Raw genomic sequence first — 26,894 nt, forward strand, 5'->3', positions numbered from 1 at the left:
CATTCTGATGTCAAAGAATGAGGAAAAGATGATAAAGTGACTCTTAAAACCTCGATAATGAGAGAAATAAAAAATTACTTCTAAGAATCAAACTATGAAATCAATGAACAGTTGCTAAGAGCAAAGATATGTAAAGTCACCTTAACAAAAGCCAAACCACCCATGTTTGACAAAACCTTAACTTTTAGATATTTTCTTATCTAAACAAATGGTCAGAGGATGGTGGGTGATGCAGAGTGAGCCCACAAGCAATATGGAAGTCACTAAATAAGAGTCTCAGAGGTCTTCTCAAGATGTGACACCTACATCTTATTACACACCTTTTCAGAACTCCCCCAACCATTTTCTTACAAAAAATTTAGATGTACTTTTATTGTTTTCGTTGTTGCTGCTGCTGTTGTTTAGCTGCAAGCTGTTAAGTTGAGTCTGACTCTTTTGCATCCCCATAGACTGTAGACCACCAGGCTCCTCTGTCCATGGGATTTCTCAGGCAACAATACTGGAATGTGTTGCCATTTCCTTCTCCAGGGGATCTTCCTCACCCAGGGAGCAAAGAAGTCTCCTGCACTGGCAGGCAGATTCTTTACCACTGAGCCACCAGGGAAGCCCACTTTTATTGCTACCTTTTATAATGTTTCAGATGAAGCTTTATAATTTGAAATTTATTTTGTGCCATTAATGGTATCCCCTGTCAGGTAACATTACATAAAAACAGGTAATATTAGGCTGTAGCTACTCATACCTAAGGCTGTATATGAAATGATGTTCAACTAGGAAGCCAGACAAAACATGCAAAATAAATCTTGACTTCCACATTCTCATCTTCCTTCATTCTGAAGGGGAAAAGGAAACAAAAGAAAAAAGAAAACCCTAGAACAACGTGTCATAAAGCCAGATTTAAAAAATGGTTAACACTATTTTGCAATATCTATCACTGCACTTCTTTTCCTTAACACAATACAAAACAGAGTTGATTATTCCTATCCACTAAGAGCTTTCTGAAAATTCCAAAGCATTGATCTGTTGAGAAAGATATGTATCTCCAACGAAATAATGCAATAGGTAACAAAATAATGCAACAGGTAAGTAAACTCTGCACATCATTATACTCAGTTCAGTTCAGTCACTCAGTTGTGTCCAACTCTTTGTGACCCCATGAACTGCAGCACACCAGGCCTCCCTGTCCATCACCAACTCACAGAGTTTACTTAACTTCATGTCCATTGAGTCGGTGATGCCATCCAACCATCTCATCCTCTGTCATTCCCTTCTCCTCCTGCCCCCAATCCCTCCCACCATCACAGTCTTTTCCAATGAGTCAACTCTTTGCATCAGGTGGCCAAAGTATTGGAGTTTCAGCTTTAGCATCATTCCTTCCAATGAACACTCAGGACTGATCTCCTTTAGAATGGACTGATTGGATCTCCTTGCAGTCCAAGGGACTCTCAAGAGTCTTCTCCAACACCACAGTTCAAAAGCATCAATTCTTCAGTGCTCAGCCTTCTTAACAGTCCAACTCTCACATCCATACATGACTACTGGAAAAACCACAGCCTTGACTAGATGGACCTTTGTGGACAACATAATGTCTCTGCTTTTGAATATGCTATCCAGGTTGTTCATAACTTTCCTCGGAAGGAGTAAGTGTCTTTTAATTTCATAGCTGCAATCACCATCTGCAGTGATTTTGGAGCCCTAAAAATAAAGTCTGACACTGTTTCCACTGTTTCCCCATCTATTTGCCATGAAGTGATGGGACCAGATGCCATGACCTTCGTTTTCTGAATGTTGAGCTTTAAGCCAACTTTTTTACTCTCCTCCTTCAATTTCATCAAGAGGCTTTTTAGTTCCTCTTCACTTTCTGCCATAAGGGTGATGTCATCTGCATGTCCAAGGTTATTGGTGTTTCTCCTGGCAATCTTGATTCCAGCTTGTGCTTCATCCAGTCCAGCGTTTCTCATGATGTACTCTGCATAGAAGTTAAATAAGCAGGGTGACAATATACAGCCTTGATGGACTCCTTCTCCTATTTGGAACCAGTCTGTTGCTCCATGTCCAGTTCTAACTGTTGCTTCCTGACCTGCATACAGATTTCTCAAGAGGCAGTTCTGGTGGTCTGGTATTCCCATCTCTTTCATAATTTTCCACAGTTTATTGTGATCCACACAGTCAAAGGCTTTGGCATAGTCAATAAAGCAAAAATAGATGTTTTTCTGGAACTCTCTTGCTTTTTCCATGATCCAGCAGATGTTGGCAATTTGATCTCTGGTTCCTCTGCCTTTTCTAAAACCAGCTTGAACATCTAGAAGTTCACGGTTCATGTATTGCTGAAGCCTGGCTTGGAGAATTTTGAGCATTACTAGCGTGTGAGATGAGTGCAACTGTGCGGTAGTTTGAGCATTCTTTGGCATTACCTTTCTTTGGGATTGGAATGAAAGCTGACCTTTTCCAGTCCTGTGGCCACTGCTGAGTTTTCCAAATTTGTTGGCATATTGAGTGCAGCACTTTGACAGCATCATCTTTTAGGATTTGAAATAGCTCAACTGGAATTCGGTCACCTCCACTAGCTTTGTTTGTAGTGATGCTTTCTAAGGCCCACTTGATTTTACATTCCAGGATGTCTGGCTCTAGGTGAGTGATCACACCATCGTGTTCTCCCTTAAAATTTTTCTGTTATCACTCCTTTTTACTATAGTCTATCCTTTCAAATTGTCATTTAATTTCCAAATTAATTCTTCCACGCCTTCAATTCACTCAGGTAATTTCTCAGTGTCTGAACTAAGGGACTCCCACCACCAAAACAGTTTCAAACTCGTGACACAACGTTTATTAAAAGTACGAAGTCTACACATGAAAAGATGCTCAACATCCCTCATTATTAGAGAAATGCAAATCAAAACCACAATGAGGTACCACTTCACACCAGTCAGAATGTCTGTGATCCAAAAGTCTGCAAGCAATAAATGCTGGAGAGGGTGTGGAGAAAAGGGAACCCTCTTACACTGTTGGTGGGAATGCAAACTAGTACAGCCACTATGGAGAACAGTGTGGAGATTCCTTAAAAAATTGCAAATAGAAATGCCTTATGACCCAGCAATCCCACTGCTGGGCATACACACCAAGGAAACCAGAATTGAAAGAGACACATGTACCCCAATGTTCATCGCAGCACTGTTTATAATAGCCAGGACATGGAAGCAACCTAGATGTCCATCAGCAGATGAATGGATAAGAAAGCTGTGGTACATATACACAATGGAGTATTACTCAGCCATTAAAAGAATACATTTGAATCAGTTCTAATGAGATGGATGAAACTGGAGCCTATTATACAGAGTGAAGTAAGCCAGAAAGAAAAACACCAATACAGGATACTAACACATATATATGGAATTTAGAAAGATGGCAATGATGACCCTGTATGCAAGACAGCAAAAGAGACACAGATGTGTAGAGCAGACTTTTGGACTCTGAGGGAGAGGGAGAGGGTGGGATGATTTGGGAGAATGGCATTGAAACATGTATACTATCATGTAAGAAAGGAATCGCCAGTCTATGTCCGATGCAGGATACAGGATGCTTGGGGCTGGTGCACGGGGATGACTCAGAGAGATATTACGGGGAGGGACGCTGGGAGGGGGTTTCATGTTTGGGAACGCATGTACACCCATGGTGGATTCATGTCAATGTATGGCAAAACCAATACGTACTGTAAAGTAAAATAAAGTAAAAGTAAACATTTAAAAAAAAAATAAAAGTACGAAGTCTGAGATATGCCAACAGGACCTGAGATTCTGAGCAAGTTCTGGGAACTTTAGTTTCTGTATATCCACGATGTAAATAAACCCAGGATTTTCGTCTGATGAGATAGATTTTAAGGGAAGCAATTTGGCAAGTTTTGCATCACCTGTCACAAGCCGTATACTGATGAAAAACTACTAAGCTCCATTTTACTACCCAACAACTGGGGTGGTGGGGGGGCGGTGGGCGTTAACTTACATTCAGCACTGGGGAGGATGGAATTGTGGTCCCTTACACCCAGGAAGCTTCCTAAAAGCAAAACCAAGCGGTCAGTCAGGCGAAAGCTACGCCCCAGGTTTGTTTCTCTTGCTAACCAACTGCCTGAGACCCTGCGGGACCAGGCAGAAAAGGCTTATGTTTGTTCGTTTTTTTCTTTTCAAATTTCAAATTCCTTTAAGCCAAATGCTGGGCTCCACACATCCTGTAGGGGAATAAACCGCCTCACCAATTCTGAGTGTGGAAGCATGACTCCGCCTCGCCAACGATCGCAAGACAGACAAGCAACTTCAGAGAAGCCAGGTGAGGTTAAGGAGCCCGTCTCACCCCCTTGGGAGGGAGAATATCAGCTTTTCTCAGCCAAGCCCGCTTGCGCGGCAGCCTGGAGAGAGTCCACAGCCCACGCCCCCTGCGGCTGGGCCAGGGCGGTGCGTCACGTGGCCAGACAGCTCAGCCAATCAGCGCAGCCCTCGGCGGTATTCAAATCAACAGCGGGGCCGACGGTTGTGGGGATCTGTGTCGCCGCCCGGGAATCGGGGTCTGAGTGTCGCCTTCCGCTGCCATGCCGAGCACCGGGCGCTGAGGGACCCTTGGGCCCGGTGGGCGGAATGGAGAATCGGGATGTGCCTCCAGGCCCTTATCGGGCCACGAAGCTGGTAAGACAGCGCGAACGACGAGACTGGCCAGCGGGGTGATGGCCGGTTTTACGTGAGAAGGCTCATAGTTTTTCCTAGGGCGTAGGGATGGGCCCCAGAGCCCAGGAGATCGCTGAAGAGGCGGATGAGGGGAGTTCTCGGGTATCGCGGACCTTTGCGATACCCTTGGATACGGTTGTCCCCCTCCTTTGAGAGTCTGCCCCTCTCCTTTGCTCCAGGCTCCCGGGGTAGGCGCATCGACCGAACTTCTTAAGCGACTCTGTTTTTGGTGTTTTCGGCGTCTCCTGGGATGACTTAGAATATTCTGAGTTTAGACGCTCCTCACGCCAGATTTTCTACCCCCAACAGGATTTTAGGGGACTTTAGAACGAATTCCCGTGTTTTGTTGGATCAGATTGTGACAGCTTCATTTTTCCCGTCCTGTGGAATTAAATACAGGATGTATCGACTGAAGACAACTCAATAACAGCTATTTCTAACAGCTAAAACTTAGACTATTTTAAGTACCCATCAGGAGCCACTGTTGGTAGTCACAGGATTTGTACTTGCACACAGTGTCTTGTGTATTTGGAACATCAGTCCATGAGGATACTGTGCCACTGGTTATGTGACGTTAGGAGGATCACTTGTGTGAGCATCAGTTTCCCCACTGGTAAAGTAGAGCTGAGAGTTGTCCAGAGTAGATGTTACTGTAGGTGAAAGTGTGTTGTTATCTGTAGAATAACAGACAACTTATTCTCTGTATAAATGGCAGCTCAGTATAAGTTTCTTGAATAACATAGGAAATGTGGAGGTGTATAAAGAAAAGAATACAATTATTGTGTTTTCTTTCAGCCCTTAAATTTTGTGCTATGATGTTGGGACCACATGGGTTAGAGAAGTGGTAGCATAACAAGTACTAACATAGTTGGATTTACAGATCAGATTTCTTCACCTCTAATGTAGGATTTTTTTCAATTAAAAAGTTATATGTTCTGCTTTATCTATGTACCACATCTTATTTATTCTTTCATCTGTCATGGAACATTTGAGTTGTTTCCATGTCCTGGCTATTGAATATAGTGTGGCAATGAATATTGGAGTACATGTGTCATTTTGAATTATGGTTTTCTCAGGGCATATGCCCAATGGTGAGATTGCTGGGTCATATGGTAGTTTTATTTTTAGTTTTTGAAGGAATCTCCATACTGTTCTCCACTTGGCTGTATCAGTTTATATTCCGACCAACAGTGCAAAAGGTTTCCTTTTCTCTACACCTTCACCTGCATTGTTTGTAGGTTTTTTGATGATGGCCATTCTGATGGTTTGAGGTGATACCTTATTGTGGTTTTGATTTGCATTTCTCTAATAATTAGTGAAGTTGAGCATATTTTCATGTGTTCATGGGCCATCTCTATGTATTCTTCTCCAGGGGATCTTCCCAACCCAGGGATTGAACCTGGGTCTCCTGCATTGCAGGCAGATTGTTTACCACCTGAGCCACAAGGGAAGCCCATTTTCACTGAGCATATTTTCATGTGTTTATTGGCCGTCTGTATGTCTTCTTTGAAGAAATGTCTTTCTAGGCTTTCCACTCATTTTTTGACTTGGGTTGTTTGGTTTTTGATATTGAGCTCTATGAGCTGTCTGTGAGAAAAACAAATATTTTCTATTAACCCATATGTGTAGAATCTAGAAAAAAATGATACAGATGAAGCCTATTTCTGGAGCAGGAATAGAGACACAGACATAGAGAATGGAGGTGTGGACAAAGGGAGGGTGGGAAGAATTGGGAAATTAGGATTGACATACATATATAGATATATATATAATACACGTGAGCGTGCTCAGTCATGTCTAACCCTTTGCAACACCGTGGACTGCAGCCTGTCAGGCTTTGTCCATGGTATTCTCCAGGCAAGAATACTGGAGTACGTTGCCATTTCCTCCTCCAGGGGATCTTCCTGACCCAGGGATTGAACTTGCATCTCCTGCATTGGCAGGCGGATTCTTTTACCACTGAGCCACCTGGGAAACCCAACTACCATGTGTAAAATAGATAGCTAATGGGAACCTGCTGTATAACACAGGGAGCTCAGCTTGGTGCTGTGTTGACCTAGATGGGTGGTATAGGGGACAGGTGGGAGGAAAGTCCAGGAGGGAGGAGATATATGCATACATATAGCTGATTCACTTCATTGTACAGCAGAAACTGACACAAGGTTGTAAAGCAATTGTACTCCAAAAAAAACGTTTATCACCACCACCTTCTATACCACCACTCTTAGACCTGCCACAAACCCAAAAGTTCGGGTAATTTGAAAAAGATTTCTGAAAGTGTGATTATCTTTTTTAAAATGTAAATATATCACAGTGTCATTAAACAAATGATAGACTTAAATTTTAGTTTACTCCATCTGTTATGTTCATTATTGGGATCTTCACTGGTAAATATATAAACTTTTTTTAATACTAAAGGTATTTTACCAGTAAAACTACTGCCTGCCATAAGTTTTGTTTGGCCTGCTTAGTTATGAGTGCAAGTTCTAGAGTTTTCAGGTGTGTGACCTTGGTCAAGTTATTAAATATCTCAGTGCTTCATATTCCATATCTGAAAATGGGATGATAATAGTACCCATTCATTGAATTGTGAGAATTAAAGTGAAGTAATGAATGCAATGCGTAATGTCTGACACAAATGCTACTATCATATCATTAATATTAGTTGAAGTTGTAGAAACAGGAATAAATGGTTTCTCTGTTGAGGACTAAAGGTGGGTCCATTACTGTTCTCCATTATTCCTAGGTTTCCTAAGTAAGCTAATCAGCCAATGAAATACTTTAAGTCAAAAACCATTACATAAAAATATTCTTGTAACACTGTAATTAATAATAAGAAATTAGTATGAGATGTAAAAAAATTTTAGCACAAATAAGACAAGTGATTTCTTCATGAATTTCAATGATTTAATAATATGTGAAAGGAATGAGTGGATTTGTAAAACTTTTTTTTTTCATTTTGCAGTGGAATGAAATTACCACGTCTTTTCGAGTGGGAATGCCCCTAAGAAAACATAGGCAACACTTCAAAAAATATGGCAACTGTTTTACAGCAGGAGAAGCAGTGGACTGGCTTTATGACTTATTAAGAACTAATAGCAATTTTGGTCCTGAAGTTACAAGGCAACAGACTATCCAGCTATTGAGAAAATTTCTTAAGAATCATGTAATTGAAGATATCAAAGGCAAATGGGGGACAGAAAATCTTGATGACAACAGTCAGCTATTCAGGTATTACACAAAGAAATAACTGCAAAACTGAATTACTTAACCATAAAGTTTCACTCTGCTTCTATTATATGGTTACTAAAACAGCAGCCTCTTTAAGAGAAGTAATATTTTCTTTAGAAAACTATTGCTCTTAGTTCAATTGAAACCACTTAGAAGTTAAAGTCCTTTAAGACTAATTCCTGCACAATTCAAACCTTATAATGATAGATAGTATATACAATAAAATAGAAAGTTGTGAGGAAAGGAGGAGATACTGTAACCTGAACATCTTCTGAAAGCTCTATAACATGTGACAGAACATTATCAACATTTAGTTTCATAGATTCAAGAATTACAAATTCTCACAGGTTCTTGCTTTCAATAGACATAAATCTATATAATCTAAGAATACATGTGATGAGATAAATAATAGCAAGCTTATTTAATAAGTAAAAAAAGAAATATACCACAATTTGAAAAAAATAAGCATTTATCATGTACTAGCAGTCTTACTTTGGAGAAGGCAATGGCACCTCACTCCAGTACTCTTGCCTGGAATATCCCATGGATGGAGAAGCCTGGTGGGCTGCTTTCTATGGGGTCACACAGAGTCAGACACGACTGAAGCGACTTAGCAGCAGCAGCAGCAGCAGCCTTACTTTATGAATTATGTGTTTTCCTTATTTAATACCTAGAATAGCTAAACAGAGTAGATATTGACTCATTTTTACAGGTGAAAAGGTAGAGACCATGCGTCAACAAATCTTATCCTTCAGTCTGAAATATGCTCATGTACACATTCATCAGACTAGTGAATACATTTCTTCTCATGTCAGCTGTATTGTAGCCCAAGGTCAAGAGACCTTTCTGACTCCCTTGGGTCTGCATAATTGAGTTTTCTCTCATGCACCCAGAGTTCTTGATTATATATCCCTTAAACTAGATCTTTGGATTCTAATACACATGCTTTTTTACTCTACAAAATTAGTACTTTTCAAATGAAATGTAGAAATAGATTTTTGCCTATGTGTCAAAGATGATTTATATCACACTACAATAACAAATATATAAATACTTTGTATAAGACTCTATAAATCTTTCCTCTCTGCACTATTCATTAGTCATCATTTGAGTTTCTCTGCTGTGCTCATCCTTTAGCTTTTATTGTCCTCAAGGTCCTAGGCTTGTCTATACTTCACCTCTCTCCCTAGACAATCTCCTACTATGTCTCTGCTTTCATGCCATGTCTTAATGACTTTCAAGTCTCCAACCCAAATATCGCTCCTGAGCTTTAGGACTCACTTTTTGCCTATTAGACAGGCACTTCACATATCATATAGCATATGAAAAATCACTACCATCTCGTAAGCTAACTTTTGACCTCTTATATCCATATCTGAATGAATGGCAATCTTTCCTGTAGTTGCTTTCATTCTTTCCCTTCTCCTCTTTAAATATGATATAATTATCAAACCATGTATATCATGCTGCCTCAGTACTCTCTGATCTGTCTGCTTGTCTTCATGGTATTTTTTTCATTTGACTATTATTCTCTCTTACCTGAAATTCTGCAAAACTCTTAATCTCTCTACCTCTAGGCCTTTTACAGTGATAATAAAACTATGAATTGGTTTAAGAAGTCTTGTTAAAATGTTAACAGTTGCATTTGTTGATGGTCATCTATGTGGATGTTATTTTATAAAAACACCCTGTACTTGTTTGTATCTTTGAAATATTATATATTAAATTGAAGGGAGGAAAAGCATTATAATCAAAAGGAACAACAGAGTTCTGAAAATTGAACAGTCACAAAGGACAGAAAATATATACAAATTAGATAATAAGAGAAATTTAGAAAATGTAACTTTCTAGAACTGTTTTGTATGTAAGTCATACCTCTCCTAAAGAATTAGTCCTAATAATAACCCTGAATTATATAGGAATAAAGTTAAAATATACAGTTTACTCATGATATCAGGAAACTATTTTAAAAAATTAAAGGCTTAATGAGAAAATTAATTTTTGTAGAATATTCATTCCTTGATAAATTAAACCCAGTGTTTTTGAGTTATTTTTAAGATTTTTGTTGTTGGTCAGTTGCTAAGTCACTTCCAACTCTTTGAGACCCATGAACTGCAGCACGCCAGGCTTCCCTGTCCTTCACTGTCCCCCAGATTTTGCTCAAGCTCATATCCATTGAGTTAGTGATGCTATCCAACTGTCTCATCCTCTCTCCCACTTCCCACCACCACCCACCCTCAGTCTTTCCCAGCATCAGGGTCTTTTCCAATGAATCAGCTCTTTGCATTAGGTGGCCAAAGTATTGGAGCTTCAGCGTTAGTCCTTACAGTGAATATTCAGGGTTGATTTTCCTTAGGATTGACTTTTTTGATCTCCTTGCAGTCCAAGGGACTCTAAAGAGTCTTCTCCCAGAACCACAATTGAAAAGATAGATAGGCACTAAGATAAATAGGCACTAAAAGTTCATTATCTCACATTATTTAATTGCATATTCTTAAACCAGATTTCCTACAAGTTCTCCACTTAAAACTCTTCCACGAAGACATCCAGAATTGAGAAAAAACAGCGTAGAGAATTTTTCCAAAGATAAAGATAGTATTTTTAAATTGAGAAACTTATCTCGAAGAACTCCTAAAAAACATGGACTACATTTCTCTCAGGTAAAAACATCCTTTTTACTAATCACTTGTTTAAATATAATTACTGTGTGCTTAATAATATCAATAGAATAATTAAAAGTAAATGATTCTTTAAGATTTGAAGCCAATGCTTGGAATCACTTAGCTATATTATATTCTAAATGTATACATGTAAATTTGTTTGGAACTCAAATAATAAAAATTATAGTGAGACATATTTGAAATATTATTTGTATAATTTAAGGATGTATTTTAAATTAGTAGTGGGGGCAGATACTAAACCAAAAGCTCTATTACGGTGCATGCTAAGTGCTAAATTGCTTCACTCATATCCAACTCTTTGCAACATCATGGACTATAGTCCACCAGGCTCCTCTGTCCATGAGATTCTCCAGGGAAGAATACTGGAGTGGGTTGCCATTTCCTTCTCCAGGAGATCTCCCCAATCCAGGGGTTGAACCTGTGTCTCTTAAGTCTCCTGCACTGGCAGGCAGTTTGTTTACAACTAGTGCCACCTGGGAAGCCCTAAATATTATATTATTTCTTCAAGTGACACCTTTACAGCTCCACAGTAGACTGATACTAATAGAATTACTAAATATTAGAAGTAGTATCAGTTCATTATTTCTAAAATTTGAGCATATCATATTAAACCAAAGTAATTCTTTTTTCAGGAAAATGCAGAGAAAATAAGCTATGAAATAATCGATGAAGATCAAGAAAATTTAGCTGAAAACAGAGAAATAAGCCAGAAAGATGTTGAAGAAGTTTGGAGATATGTTATTCTGATCTAGTAAGCTAAAACTAAGCTATAACCAAGCTCCTGGGGTGTTTAGCATGTTATTTTGTTATTTTCATCAAGATGCTCAGTTGAAGAAGAGCAGATTAATTCTCAACGCTTAGAATTTCACCTGTATATGTGTTTCTTAATAAATACTTTTGTATTTATTGTTCTGGTAGAGTAGCAGTAGAATGGTTTGACTATGATTTGGCTTTTCTTTGACTCAAAGTTGTAGCTATAGTTTGGGGTCTATGTTGGAATCCTTCAAAGGTTATAAAGATAAATATACGTTAAAGTAGATACTAAGTATAAGCCTTAGAGGTTTGATTTAAGAACAATATTCTGAAATCTTTGTCTGTTTTCTATTCATACTCTCATATTTCTATTCCACCTATTTTATGGAGAAAAAAAAAAAGCTTGTATTCTTTCTTCTATTTAGCCTGCAAACCGTTCTAGGTGTATCCTCCCTAGAAGAAGTCATAAATCCCAAACAAGTAATTCCTCAGTATATAATGTACAACATGACCAATACAAGTAAACATGGAGTAGTTATACTGCAAGACAAATCAGGTTGGTATCAATAAAAGAAGTTGGAATCATTTTAAACTTGCTAAAAAAGGCTGCAGCTATAGTGAGGAAAGACCAAAATATATAAAATAGAATGCTTCAACTGAGAGAACATCAGGGAGACTACTGTTATATCAGAGGTACTTTGGTAATCATGGTGAAATAATTTTAAAATGAATATTATTCACACTATTGTTTTAGCTCTTAAGGTGGATTCTTGCATGAATTTTTTTTAATGGCAGAGTAAACATCCAAAGAGTATGCAAATACAATTGAAACTATTGTTTAACCACATTTTATTGAGGACCTACAACGTGCCAGGCATTGTGCTAAAGATTAGTGATGATTAAGAGAAAAACGGTCCATTTCTTTCTGGAGCTTACATGAGAAGTTACATACAGATTTAAAGGGGTTAAGACACATGCAAAACCAAAATAAAATATAAGTCCAAACTTAAGAACAATATTTAAAAGAATACCAGCTTCATATTGTATGTATTTTATATAACGTATTGGTTTCAAATATAAAGAAAATCAGGGAAATCAAGCCAGTTGTATTTGAAAATTTACATTACAGGAAGTGTATTAATAAATTTACTCAAAATGTTGGCTCTTGTCTTTTCTACAGTTGCTGGCTGTAGAATTAACTGACATGCATTACTTTGAGATTCTTTCTGTGGGCAAGAACTTTCGAGATTTTAATCATAAGGACAAAAAGTAAATGTTGAAAACTAGGAGCTATGTTGTATATGTATGCAGCTTTGGATCAGTCCCATCTTTCATTACCTGAAATAACTTGAGTTTATGCTCTCATCTAAGCTTTCTATTCTTTATGACTATTAACTTTGCAAGTGAAATGTATGTGTGGTTTTTGTGTTTGTGTCAAAAAACTGCAACACTTAATGCATCATATTTCACTTAGTGGCAATTGAAGGATTTTAAGCAAGCCTTGCTTTGAAATCACCTTAATAGTAAAGCATAATATTTTTAATTAATTATATTTTATTAATATATTTATATATTAAAATATAGCTTGTTTCTGTCATAGGTCTCACTCAAGTCAGTAATATTCAAGAAGCATAGCTAACTTTTAAACTTGTATTTTAAAATACTATATGGCTCTATATCTTACTAAATATGTAGTCAATTTTAACTCTGGTAGTACATATACATATATATAAATATATGTATAACTATGTAGCAAGTGTGAAGTTTTAAATATACTGTTACAAAAATTGTATAATTAAATGATATTAATTTTTTGTGTAGATGATCTTCCTCACTGGGTACTATCTGCCATGAAGTGCCTAGCAAATTGTAAGTAAACAAACGGTATATGTGTGATATGTGTATGTATTTATCTAATAAGAACCAAGGGATGATTTTAATTCATGAAAGTCATGATAAAATTGAACTATATCATTTCTGTTGATGTTTAAATGAAGATCTAGTAGAACTGATTACATTTCATTGCATGTGGATTGTGTTATAGAGCACTTAACTTTTTCTGTGCAGATAATGATTTTATAATCCAAGCTAATCATTTATGACTCAGTTTTCATAGATCATAAAATCATAGCCTAGAAGATCTCAAACAATTTTTAATATAATCTACATCAATTGTCTCATGAGTCCAGGGAGTTCAAATAGCAACTTATAAGTAAAGCAGCTGGTAAATATAAAGTTTCAATTAGAAATGAAGTCTCATAAAACCCACTTCATTCCCCTGGCCATTGTATGCAGCTTCAGCATTCAGATGTTTCATGATATACTTCTTCTCCATAGAATATATTAATGGGACTTTTATGTTTATCAAAAAGAATGATCTTCACTAACTTAAATAATTTTTTAATGTTTTGTTCTTCAAGCTTTTTCCATACTGGTCAATGATGATTGATTTTTATAATTTAAGGCTCTGTTCAAGTACAAAACACTAATTGCTCTCAAAGTCAATTTTAAAAATGTGTTCAGAGGTGTATGCTTCTTAATCATCAAAAGTAAAATTATATTTTAATAATTATATTACAGAAGTAATTTTCTAGGTCTTATAAAATTTCTATTTTATTAATGTTCAAAATAAGTATATATTCCCTTATTGTCCACTGGGTGTCAATATGACAAAATAACAGAATAGCAATAAAGTAAATAATATTAGATACAGAAAAATTCTATTTATCAAATTAAGATAAAGATCTTGAACAGAAACATAAGATTTTTGAAATTCTCTTTCTACCTTCCCCTACCTACCTGCCTGTCTCTCTCATACCTTGCCTCATAGTTAGCAACTCAGATAGCATACTTCCAGGGATTTCTCTGATACCTCATCTTTAGGGTTTTGTTTCTTTTGCTTCCCAGTCCATGTTATGCATTCAGTTCAGTTCAGTTGCTCAGTCATGTCCGATTCTTTGCGACCTTATGAATCGCAGCACGCCAGGCCTCCCTGTCCATCACCAACTCCCGGAGTTCACTCAGACTCACGTCCATCGAGTCAGTGATGCCATCCAGCCATCTCATCCTCTGTCATCCCCTTCTCCTGCCCCCAACCCCTCCCAGCATCAAAGTCTTTTCCAATGAGTCAACTCTTCGCATGAGGTGGCCAAAGTACTAGAGTTTCAGCTTTAGCATCATTCCTTCCAAAGAAATCCCAGGGCTGATCTTCAGAATGGACTGATTGGATCTCCTTGTAGTCCATTATTATGCATGTTATACATAAATGATACCAAAGATATAAGTAAGTTTACTGGATTCCAGTTTAACAACAATATGTCTAGCCAGAGGCAATATCAAGACTTTCATTTAACATGTTTGTTATTTATTCCCCCACAGTAATCCTGTGACATACAAGAATCAGTGATCAATATACTATTCCCAATTTTTTTCTAGAAAAGAAAATTTAGGCTTTTTTCTAATACATAAGGAGCTATATATTCAAACCTAGATTCTCTAACTGTAAAGTTTATATGTTTAATTCCAGTAAAGAATTTTCTATCTTAAAAACCTTGTGATTATCAAAATTTTTATTCTACATATTAAGAATATATCTCATATCCTCCTTATAAAAACTGTTTTGTTCCACATAAAGCCATCATTAGCCTTTAAACTATTAAATGTGTATGTGTGTGTGTTACCTTGAAAGATAGTAGAGTAACTCTCAAATCTTAGTGCATAACACAGTCACTAGAGATACTCACCAAACTTTCAGGTTCAACTGATTGAATATGTCAGGATTTTTTTAAAAAATCATATCTCAGAAGATTCTTCTAGTGAAGATGCCCAGATCAGTATTTGGAAGCTACTAAATTAGTGAACAAATAGCAAAAATTTCTAGATCAATAATCCCTAGTTGCATTGGAATTCTGATAGATTCTGTACTGTATAGAAGAGATTATGCTTTTAATAGGCACATTGATGTTTCTGATTATGTAGTCCATGAACCGCACTTTAAATGCTGTTGAGTCTCAAGGTCCTATGACTTGCTCTTACAGAGCTCTGAGTTCTAATTTTAGCTTTGCCATCAAAGGCTCTTGCATCTTGAGCGAGTGGCTCTGAGCTTCAGTTTCTTCATCTATAACATGAGATCAGAATTTCCTGAGGAAAATACCAATAAGTAGGCATAATTATTTCAATAATGTTAAGCTAATTGAATAGCAATGTAATGACATTATTTAAATTCATTCAGAGTATGCTTTATATCAGGCAAAATTTAATCATGAAAATATAAATTTGCAAAAGACAATTTGAAAGAATTATTTGCAATGTCTAAATATTCTGTGCTATATAAAATGAATTGTGATAAAATTCCATTAAAATAAACTTCCCCAATGCTTTTAAAATATATTTCAAATTTTTCAGTCATATAAATATTAAAACTAAACAAAATATTAATAATTGCAGTGATTTCTAGTGAAAAGATAGTGAAAAGTCATGAGATATGCACAACCTTTTAAATTTTTGAATTATGACAGAATTTGTTGTTAAGCATAGATCCTTCATGAAATAAATACAGGCTTTAGGCTTTTTATAAGTATCTTTAAAAATTACATTTAAAAGAAATATATTTCACTATTTTTTTGCCTTCCACTTAGGGCCAAGAAGTAATGACATGAATAATCCAACTTATATTGGGTTTGAGCGAGATGTATTCAGAACAATTGCAGATTATTTTCTAGATCTCCCTGAACCTCTACTTACCTTTGAATATTATGAATTATTTGTGAACATTTTGGGTATGTATAGATTTTTCCTTATTATTTAATTTATTTTACTGGTTTCCAAGTCCCCCATAATAGATCTAAAAGTATAGATAAGTATGAAAGTGACAGGCTATAAATTTTTTTAAAACTCAGAAATATTCTGGTTGCTGTTATGCTTTCCAGTCATTCAAATATACCATTCTAACACCAACTCTACACCAATCACGTCTTGCAATTCAGTTCATTTCTGAAACTACCCAGTTTACCCAGACCCCAAAAGTTGAGGGCAAAGGTTTTCAACTTGGATACTAACTACCCAGGACTAGCTTAGACCACACAGATTAAGGGCTCAGTTCATCAAGACTGTCCTTACTTCATACAGGAGCTGCAAATGGGGTCCTCATGTTTCATAGCCCTTCTCCCTGGCTCATTACCAAACCCAGGGATTCCCACAGTCCCCCTGAGGTTTAATAATTCACTGTAATAGTTTTCAGAACTGTGGAAAGTGCTTTACCTAATGATCACCAGTTTATTATAAAGTATATAAGTCAGGAGTAGCCAAGTGGAAGAGAGATATAGGGCAAGAAATGGGGGTAAGGGTTGTGCAGAGCTTCTATGTTCTCTTCAGGAATGTCACTCTCCCAAGTTTGTCCATGTATTTACCAACTGGTAAGCTCCCATAGCTGTGTTGTTTCCATTTTAATTTGAGGTTTCACTACATAGACATGGTTGATTAAATCATTGGTCATTGTTGATTAAGTTTGATCACCACCACCAACAACAACCACCTTACCACCCCCTCCAGGGAGGTATGCATGTGTGCATGCTAAGTCACTTCAGTCGTGTCTGACTCTTTGTGACACTGTGGGCTTTAGCCGCCCAGCTCCTGTGTCCATGGGATTCTCCAGGCAAGAATACTGGAGTGAGTTGCCATGCCCTTCTCCAGGGAATGTTCCTGACCCAGGGATTGGACCCATGTCTCTTAAGTCTTCTACATTAGTAGGTGGGTTCTTTACCACTTAGTGCCACCTGGGAAACACCAGAGTCAAGTGAAGTGAAAGTCACTCAGTCATGTCCAACTCTGTGACCCCATGAACTATACAGTCCATGAAATTCTCCAGGCCAGGATACTGGAATGGGTAGCCATTCCCTTCTCCAGGAAATCTTCCCAACCCAGGGATCAAACCCAGGTCTCCTTGAGGTAGGACTAAAATTCCAACCTAAGCAAGGCCAGCACTGGTGGTGGTTTAGTAGTTAAGTCGTGTCTGACTCTTAGGACCCCATAGACTGTAGCCGACCAGACTTCTCTCTCCATGGGGTTCTCCAGGCAAGAATACTGGAGTGGGTTGCCATTTCCTTCTCCAGGGGATCTTCCCAACCCAGGAATTGAACCCTGGTCTCCTGCATTGCAGGTAGATTCTTTACTCAACTTTACTCAGGCCAGCCCTAAGTCAACTCATTAGTGTAAACTGAAGCGTGCTCAAATAGGCTCATGGTGAAGAATAAAAGGCTCCAATCACTCTGGAAATTCCTTGGGTTTTAGGAGCTATGTACCAGGTATCTGAGAGAAAAATCATATATATGTTTTCTTAAACTATAGTTGTCTTATAATTAAGAGCTTTTTAATACTTGTAGACTGAAAGTAGATATTTTTTAATGTATTTGACTCAATCCATTTAATTAGATTGTTGAAATAAATTTTAAAATTATTTTCATCACAAGTTGGAAAACCTCTAGTCTTGCACTTTGTAACTGAATGTTGCATGTGTCCTATTTAAGTGGCTTCTGAATTAAGCAGCTGCTATTTGTACTATACTAACAATATGTACTATAGTGATGCTTTATTTTTTTAATATTGCTATTGTTTTTGTTTTATTTTTGTCCACTATCATACAGTTGCATCTTAATTTTTGTTTCATTTCCTGGTAGTTGTTTGTGGCTACGTCACAGTTTCATATAGACCCAGTGGGATACATAAAATCCAAGATGATCCACAGTCTTCAAAAATTCTTCATTTAAACAATCTGAATTCCTTCAAATCAACTGAGTGTCTTCTTCTCAGTCTTCTTCATAAAGACAAAACAAAAGAAGAATCAGATACTACTGAGAGACTGCAGATAAGTGATCAAGGATTTCAAGAAAAATATGCTAAGAAAATGCAGCTAGTTAATTTTAAAAACAGAAGAGCCAGTGCTAATGACATAATGGGAGGAAGTTGTCATAATTTAGTAGGCTTAAATAGAATGCATGTTCTATCCTCTAACATCAAACCAAGGTGCTATTCATTAGAAGGAATTGTAGATTTACCAGGGAGTTCAAGTAAAGAGGTCTCCAGTGTCTTCCATCAATCTGTTCTGAACATAGAAGGACAAAATAATAAGCAATCTTTAGAATCTGAGACCAAACAGGAATCCCTGATGAATCTTCATTCACAGGAAAGTATTCAAAAGCCATTCTCTGTTGGTTATAAGAGAACCTCTACTTTGACCATTCAAGACCAAGAGGAGTTATATAATGGAAAGAGCAAACCAAAACAGCTTTGTAGATCTCAGAGTTTACTTTTAAGAAGTAGTACAAGAAGGAATAGTTATATTAATATGCCAGTGGCTGAAATTATCATGAAACCAAATCTTGGACAAGGCAGCACCAGTGTGCAAACAGCTATGGAAGGTGAACTCGGAGAGTCTAGTACCACAATCAATAAAAGACTCTGCAAAAGCACAATAGAACTTTCAGAAAACTCTTTACCTCCAGCTTCTTCTATGTTGACTGGCACACAAAGTAAGGTTGATGCTTTCAATGCATGTAATATTAATTTTTAGCGTTTACTAACCCAGTTTTGCTTATCTGGCTTTTCTTCTCTGAAATTGCTTAATTTTTTTCTCCAAAGAAACAATTCTTGTTGTATAAGACTTGTCATGGCATAACCAAGATTTATTCTACTTACCTAAAGCACTCCTTTTCTTTGCCTTAAATTTCATTTATTCTGAGTCAGTTTATAATTCGTGAAAGATTTTTAGTCCTTCATAATCTAATGGGTTATGAAGAAAATAATGAGTACCTTACCATGTTTTTGAAGAATGTGTAAATTTCATGGAATAGTTAAACAAAATATTAAAATATTATTTTGCCTTCCTTATATAACTGTATGCTGGTAGTATTAAAACAACTAGTGTCATTGATGTTTTTTTTTTTTTTCTGGGGGGTGACTTTGCTTTCCTAGGTTTGCTGCAACCTCATTTAGAGAGGGTTGCCATCGATGCACTGCAGTTATGTTGTTTGTTACTTCCGCCACCAAATCGTAGAAAGCTTCAACTTTTAATGCGCATGATTTCTCGAATGAGTCAAAATGTTGATATGCCCCAACTTCATGATGCAATGGGTACAAGATCACTGGTAAGTTGATTTCTTAAGGAAGGAATAAATCTGAATCATAAACTACCACCACCACCACCACCACCACCATTCTCCTGTCCCCAGCAGAAAAAAAAAGATAGAAAACCAAACTAAGAGTACTATTCAAGTGATGTCATGATCTTGAAATCCTAGATCCTTGAGTTTAAAAGACTTGAAAGTCTAACCTTCCCTGATGTACAACAGAATGCACATTAATCCTTTATGCCCAGTCTTTTATACTTTCACATCTTGATCTTTGTATTGTCTAAGGACTTTGCCTCTTCATTCATTCCTTGTTAGAATGAGTCAGACTGTCAGACCATATTATATTGCTTCATGCCAATTCTGTTTGGTGGGAAAAGAAGAGGAGATATAGGCACTGCTGAAAGCTGAAGGGCACTGTAACCCTTGAAATAGAGAATTAATGGGAAATTCATATGTAGTAAGTCAGAGTGTTTCAGATACTCTGGGAGTGGAAAAGTTGTATTTGATGTATTATGTGAATTAGGATGGCTTGTCACTGTAGGCAGGAAGTTGGGAGAACGTCTGTGAAATAGTCTTGGGCTCCATATGAAGATGAGGGATGAGGCATTCATATGCAGATCCCCAATGAAAATGAACTCTTGAAACTGTACCTCTAATATGTCTCTCTCTGTTTCTCTCTTTATCTCTGTCTCTCTCTCTGTCTATAAAGAACTGCCACTTCCTCAGAGCACAGCTTCAATTTATAGGATGTTCTTGTAGCAAGGACTCAGGAGCTAAGTTCCATTCTTCCACTCAGTAAGGACAGTTTTTTAATAATAACAGACCTAATATAAAGAGAAAAAATTACTCTCAAGTGATTGTGGCACCACTAAAAAGCATAGGGAAGTTTGTAGGGGAAGATATTTAGAGAGATATGAGTTGAAAGAAGATAATTTTGATTTTATACTTTTTCAGTTAAGTTATAGGACATCCAAGTGAAATTTATCCTACAGAGTGTTGGAAACCTGAGCCTGGTGAAAAAAGATCAGGGCCGAAAGTACGTGTTTTGAAAAGTGGTAGTTGAAGGTATGGGAGTAAATGAGCTCTACAAAGCTGAGGAAAAAAAGAATAAAAATCTGAGGATTGAACCTTAGAAGAAGATAGGAAAAACCTGCCAGACATGTAGAAATAAAACCAAAAATAGTTTAATAAATATGCTCAGCATCTATTATGTGCACAATACCTAAAATACAATTTTGTATTCAAATTATTTTAGAATGAATTGTGTGTTTATGTGTGCCTTATTAAATTAATCCCACAAAAACACAAGTAGGAGAATATATAACATATAAACACACGTGGTTGCAAGGTTGGCACCATATATCTTTTGAAACTGGAAAATAGTGTTTGCAAGGGTGCATGCATGTATGTGTCTTATATTTGGTGGCTTATATGGATATAAATGAGAGTAAATTAGTTTTGAAACCTAAAATTTATCCCAGGATTTGAAGATCATCATGATGAAACCAAAAAATACATACATTGTTTTTAAAGACTGATGGAATAGCATTAAAAACTGTTTTCCAATTTCAAAAGATATATGGTGCCAACCTTGTAACCACGTGTGTTTATATGTTATATATTCTCCTATTTGTGTTTTTGTGGGATCAATTTTATAAGTCACTCTTCTCTAACAGTCCTTGTACTGTGCTGTGCTTAGTCATGTCTGACTGTTTACAACCCTGGGGACTATAACTTGCCAGGCTCCTCTGTCCAGAGAGATTCTCCAGGCAAGAATACTGGAATGGGTTGCCATGCCCTCCTCCAAGGATATTCCAAACCCAGGTGTCCCACATTGCAGGCAGATTCTTTACTGTCTGAGCCACCAGGCAAGCCCAAGAATACTGGAGTCGGTAGCCTATCCCTTCCTGCCTTCTCCAGGGGAACTTTCCAACTTAGGGGCACCATATTTATATGGTATTAATGGAATCTATGTATTTACTAATAAAACTATGACAAAGTTAAAAAGCTAAGTCTTCTGTGGTCATTTGGAATTTATATTAAGGGATTACTTAACAAGTACTAAAATAAAAGGAATTGGCATTTTATTCTTCCTAATGTTATGTTATTGTCCTCATTTTTTAAGCTGAAGTTGGCTTATCACTTTATCTCAATCTGTTAGCATAATGCTACCTAGAATTTACTGATACTCTATATAAAACCTTAAGCTTTTAAATTCACATCTTTTATTATGTTTCTAGATGATACACACTTTTTCTCGGAGTGTGTTACGCTGTGCTGAAGAAGTAGATCTTGATGAGCTTCTTGCTGCAAGATTAGTATCTTTCTTGATGGATCATCAACAGGAAATTCTTCAAGTGCCTTCTTACCTGCAGGCTGCAGTAGAGAAACATCTTGACTACTTAAGAAAGGGCCATGTATGTATCATATGTCTTAAAATTCTTTGCATTAGTCTATTGCAAGTGTCAAACTCATCTCAAACTAGCCTTATCAAAAAGGAAAACTATTTCAGCTCACGTAAATAACCTCCAGAAGTCAGGAATATAGACAGAATATGGAGATTCAAATAGCCAGATGACTCTTTTCCATCCCTTCATCCTTTATTTCCATTTCAGTCCTATAGTTGAAAATTGGCTCCTTCACATGATGGGATGTGGTTGATTAAACTGAAAGTCACTCAGTCGTGTCTGACTCTTTGTGACCCCGACCCCATGGACTGTACAGTCCATGGAATTCTCCAGGCCAGAATACTGGAGTGGGTAGCCTTTCCCTTCTCCAGGGGATCTTCCCAAACCAGGGATCAAACCCAGGTCTCCCACATTGCAGGTGGATTCTTTACCAGCTGAGCCACAAAGGGAGCCCAAGAATACTGGAGTGGGTAGCCTATCCCTTCTCCAGTGGATCTTCCTGACCCAGGAATCGAACCGGGGTCTCCTGCATTGCAGGCAGATTATCAAGTGAGCTATGAGGGAAGCCCGTTAAAGCTCTTTGCATTCCATGGGGGAAAAGAGCCATTCCTTCACCTTGATTTGAAAAGTTACTGGTATGGACTCATATTGGCCCAATCTAGGTTAAATGCACATTTTTTAAGTGGTTGAGGGTGAGTGAGTTGGAGAGAGGGCCATACTCTGATTGACTCTACATAGATTAGAGAATAGTCTGTTATTCAAAAAAAAGTAAGAATAGTTGGGGGTAGAATGGGAAGGAGAAAAGGAATCTAAGCAGCCAAAAACAACACATCTGTTCTATTCAGTCTTTGACTGCCCAGCATATATACTCATGTTTCTTCCTACGCATAGCATTCTAATGTTGCCATGAATTACCATAATTATAACTATCCCCTACAATTTCTTTCTCTTGTCTACAGATGTTAGAGGCCCTGCCCATATTCTTACACCTCAAAAAATCATAGATGAACACTCACTATTTCAAAACATTAGTGTTTTAAGATGAATTAAAATATCATGTTGATTGTTACTGTTTCATAGTTATAAGGATAAAATCCATAGTTAATGGTACTAATGATGATTTTACATTATTAATATCTTATGTATATCCCCATTTTATGGATGAGACAAATCAAGACAAGTTTAAATAACTTGCTGATGGTTATAAAGCTGTAGTAGGTTGTAGGACTGGGAGTGAGACCCTACTGACTTATTGCTTCTCTGCTGCATAATACAGTTTTCTTAAAGTGTTGAATGTTTGGTGGCAAAATAATATGAACAAAATTCCATTGAAAGAATCATTTACCAAATAGGAACATGACCTGAATTAATAGATTTGACTGTATCATTTTGTTCTTTACAGATTAAAAATCCTGGAGATGGAGTGATTGCTCCTCTGCCAACATATTCATACTGTAAGCAGATCAGTCCTCAGGAGTTTGATGAACAGAAAGTTTCTACCTCTCAAGCTGCAATTGCAGAACTTTTAGAAAATATTATTAAAAATAAGAGTTTGCCTCTAAAGGAGAAAAGGAGAAAACTAAAACAGGTAAGAGATTGAATAATTTCCTAATCATAAATATTTCTGATATGCTATTGCTGTTTGTTATTTAAAAGCATTTAGAATCTAATTTCTTATTTTAATATTTTGAATTTTAAATATTATATATATATAACTTATGTATTTATACCTGCTTGGTTTTACTCTGTCCTGAAATTAATAATAACAATAATAACATATACTCTCCTTTATGTTGAGTATTTTGTATTTATAGCATGGAAAATGCTATATTTGTATTTGTACCTTAGGAAAATAATTATAAACTTTAGATTATAATATGTAAATTTTAGTGACTCATCATTGCCATTTAGAATTTTTAGCTCTATATCAAAGCACTGTAGCCACATGCTTCTAGCATGTCCAATTCCAGATCTGAGACACTAGAAGAAATATGAAATATACCAAGTAGATCCCAGTGACCTTCATGGTGTTACCAATGAGAAGAAAGAACATCTGGAATTTAGGAGAATTAATATCAGAAGAGAATCCTAGAGCATTAATGCTAACTGGGCTCCAAGAAATATTACAAGATACTTTTCATATGTGAGAAAGTGGAGGGAGAAGCAAGGATAAAGTAAAAGGATACTTATCAAATACATATTTGAGAGGAGCACGGAATCCTTATAAAATCTTGACCAGTGGCTTCAGCTTGGATAATAATGTTAAATATCCTCTAATTCTTCACCCCATTTTTAAGTTTCAGAAGGAATATCCCTTAATATATCAGAAAAGATTTCCAACCTCTGAAAGTGAAGCAGCACTTTTCGGTGACAAACCTACAATCAAGCAACCAATGCTATTTTTAAGAAAACCAAAGTTTCGTAGTTTAAGATACTAATTAAATTGAAAATTAAGTACTACTTCTAGAACTTTGGTAAGTGAAGCCATATGTAAGAATTCAGGTACTAAAAAAGAAGTCTATTTATTAATAAGGTTTTTTTTTTTTTCAATAAAACATTATATAAGGAGGTGCCAAATAGTTTTTATCATTGTGAAGCTGCTAAGAAACTAGTAGACCTTAACTGGGAGCAAATAACAGTAGATGATACCAGGTATTTTAAACAGAAATGATCTTTTGTTTTTTATACAGCTATCTGGAAAAGTTATCATGATGTATGCTAAAACTTTATTTACTTGAATTTTGAAAACTGACATTTGCTCATCAAGATTAAGCTGTAATTCTGTTTTAAGAAAAAAAAAACTTATCTGCACATGCTTATGGATGTCACTTAAAGAACTAGTTGTTTTAGTTGTTTATAATTACTTTTGTTTCTAAGTGTAAGAATGTGAAGAATATTTGGAAACTTGATGAATTAATTTTCATCTACTAAATATTGCACTCATATATTCTTTTTCTACTTTTGATCTATTTATGTATCTATGTGTTTTTAAAATATGTATATATAAGACTTTGGTTTGCCTTTAATGTTTACCCCAACTGCTTCAGACATTCATTTTTTTCCAGTAAATATCTTTTGCATTCTAATTGTCATGAATCTACAAGAAGGTAGAGATATGAAAGAAGTAGAAAGCAGTCATATGTTCATTTAAAAGATATTTATTTAGCAACTGCTATATGCCTTTCATTCTTCAAGATGTGGGGAGAAAATGATGAATAAAACAGAAAACCTCTTCCCCTAAAATATTTTCTAATCAAGGAAAATATACCTATTATTTACTTAAAATAACAGTACACCCCCTGAAATCAAGTCATGAGGATTCATTCCTACTGAAGACTAGCCTTTTTAATGATGAAACAGTTCTCTAAGTTAGTGTTTTTTAAATTGGTGCATATTAGAAGCACCAGGAGAGTTTTAAAATAAAAAATGCCCAGGCCCTACCTTATATTAATTAAATCAAAATTTTAACAGATAGCATATAGGCCTCAGTATTTTTTAAACTCTCCAGGTGAATCCAATATTCAGCCAACTTTGAGAATCAGTGCCCTAAATACTTTGTATAAATAAAATGTCAAACTGGGATCACATTGGCTTTATTATTTCATGGAAGAAAATCCCAAGTGTAAGTTCCTGTCATCTTAATAGAAGGTTCTCCAAATTTCTGCTTGACCAACAGTACAAACTTGAAGCAATTTTTCTTCCAAATTTTTCTGAAGATTATTTAATATCTATTTGGTAAGTCTAAAGATATACATACTGAGTGGGATGTAATAGACACTTACTGTTCAATGACTGTTTTGATTTCTCAGTGTAATGTCATATAGTAAAATGACAATGTTCCATTTAAGATTATTATTTTTATTAAAAATAGGAACAGAAAATAACATATCTTTTGCCCAGAAACCTTAGCTAAATATATTGAACCAAATTAGAATTCTTCCCAAGGTGTTTGGAGACTCAAAAATTTGTTTAAAGGTGTATACTAGTGTGAATTATGTTGTGTATTGCGATAAAAACTATTGTGGGTTTTGTAACAATTTAACTTTGTATTTTTTGATTGATATTAAGTATATAAATACTATAAAGGCATAGTAAGCTTTCATTTCCATTAGTGTGCATTCAATTGAGGTTTAAGAGTACACGATATAACACTTTAATAATGTGAACTCTGAAGTCAGATTTGAATCATACTGTGCTGTTTACTATGTAACCACAGACAAGTTATTTAACTTCTCCAAATCCCAGTTTTCTCTTATCTGTATGATAAAAATTATAATAGTACATGTCTGTTAGGATGTGAGCATTAAATACAATAATGCATGAGAGAAGTGTTTAGCACAGTATCTAGCATAAAACAGGCACTCTAAAATATTAGAAATTAATACTAGAAACACCTAGAATTATAGCACTAGAAGAGATTGTAGGAAAAAATATAGTCCTCTCAATTGCTTTGAGCAGAAGGGAAGGAACCAAAACAAAATTGTGAACAATTTTTTGTTAAACTTATTTGTAGTGTGTGTCTTATTAAACTATTTTTAGTTATGAAAGAAAGCTTCTGATTGTACATACTAGTTGAAAATATTTGGTCTAGTATAAAGAGAAAGAAAACATTAATGTCTTCAGAAGCAATCATTGAATATGTGAAAGCATACAGGATACATTACACAAGTAGAATGCTTAGCCTTTGACTAGAATGTGGACAGATACCATTGTATCAGGGGAAAAAAGAGTCTTTAATTTCAAATATTGATGGGTTGGTGTGATGTTAAATGCTTAAAGACAGTTTCTTCTAATACTTTTACTTTCTTGGGAAAAAAGAATCAAAATCAGCCCTTGAAAGTAAAGCATTTTGGGGAAGATGTTGCAAATTTCAGGGAAAAGGATATGAAATGGTCTAGCAAAGCTGTTGGAACACGTAGGAAATTTTATTTCTGGTGCCAAAAGTTATCGCCACCAAGCATTCCCACTAGCTTCTGCTAATTG

At 36.2% G+C, this 26,894-nt stretch overlaps 1 protein-coding gene across 2 annotated transcripts; it reads left to right on the top strand.

Moving 5' to 3' along the window:
- Positions 1 to 4,486: 4,486 nt before the first annotated feature.
- On the top strand, positions 4,487 to 26,632 carry DEPDC1 (DEP domain containing 1). 2 transcript variants are annotated; one of them, XM_040232607.1, is made up of 12 exons: positions 4,487 to 4,673; positions 7,678 to 7,943; positions 10,447 to 10,603; positions 11,257 to 11,375; positions 11,803 to 11,933; positions 13,199 to 13,246; positions 16,015 to 16,155; positions 18,052 to 18,903; positions 19,346 to 19,518; positions 21,744 to 21,920; positions 23,314 to 23,499; positions 24,209 to 26,632. In XM_040232607.1, exons 1-12 carry the CDS (start codon positions 4,626 to 4,628, stop codon positions 24,347 to 24,349), a joined length of 2,439 nt encoding a protein of 812 aa, XP_040088541.1. In that variant the 5' UTR covers positions 4,487 to 4,625; the 3' UTR covers positions 24,350 to 26,632. The 2 variants fall into 2 exon arrangements, with proteins under 2 accessions (XP_040088541.1, XP_040088540.1); XM_040232606.1 differs by lacking the exon at positions 18,052 to 18,903.
- The last annotated feature ends 262 nt before the right edge of the window (positions 26,633 to 26,894 follow it).

The sequence above is a fragment of the Oryx dammah genome, unplaced genomic scaffold (genome assembly GCF_014754425.2).
Source record: "Oryx dammah isolate SB20612 unplaced genomic scaffold, SCBI_Odam_1.1 HiC_scaffold_28, whole genome shotgun sequence".
NCBI classification, from domain to species: Eukaryota; Metazoa; Chordata; class Mammalia; order Artiodactyla; family Bovidae; genus Oryx; species Oryx dammah.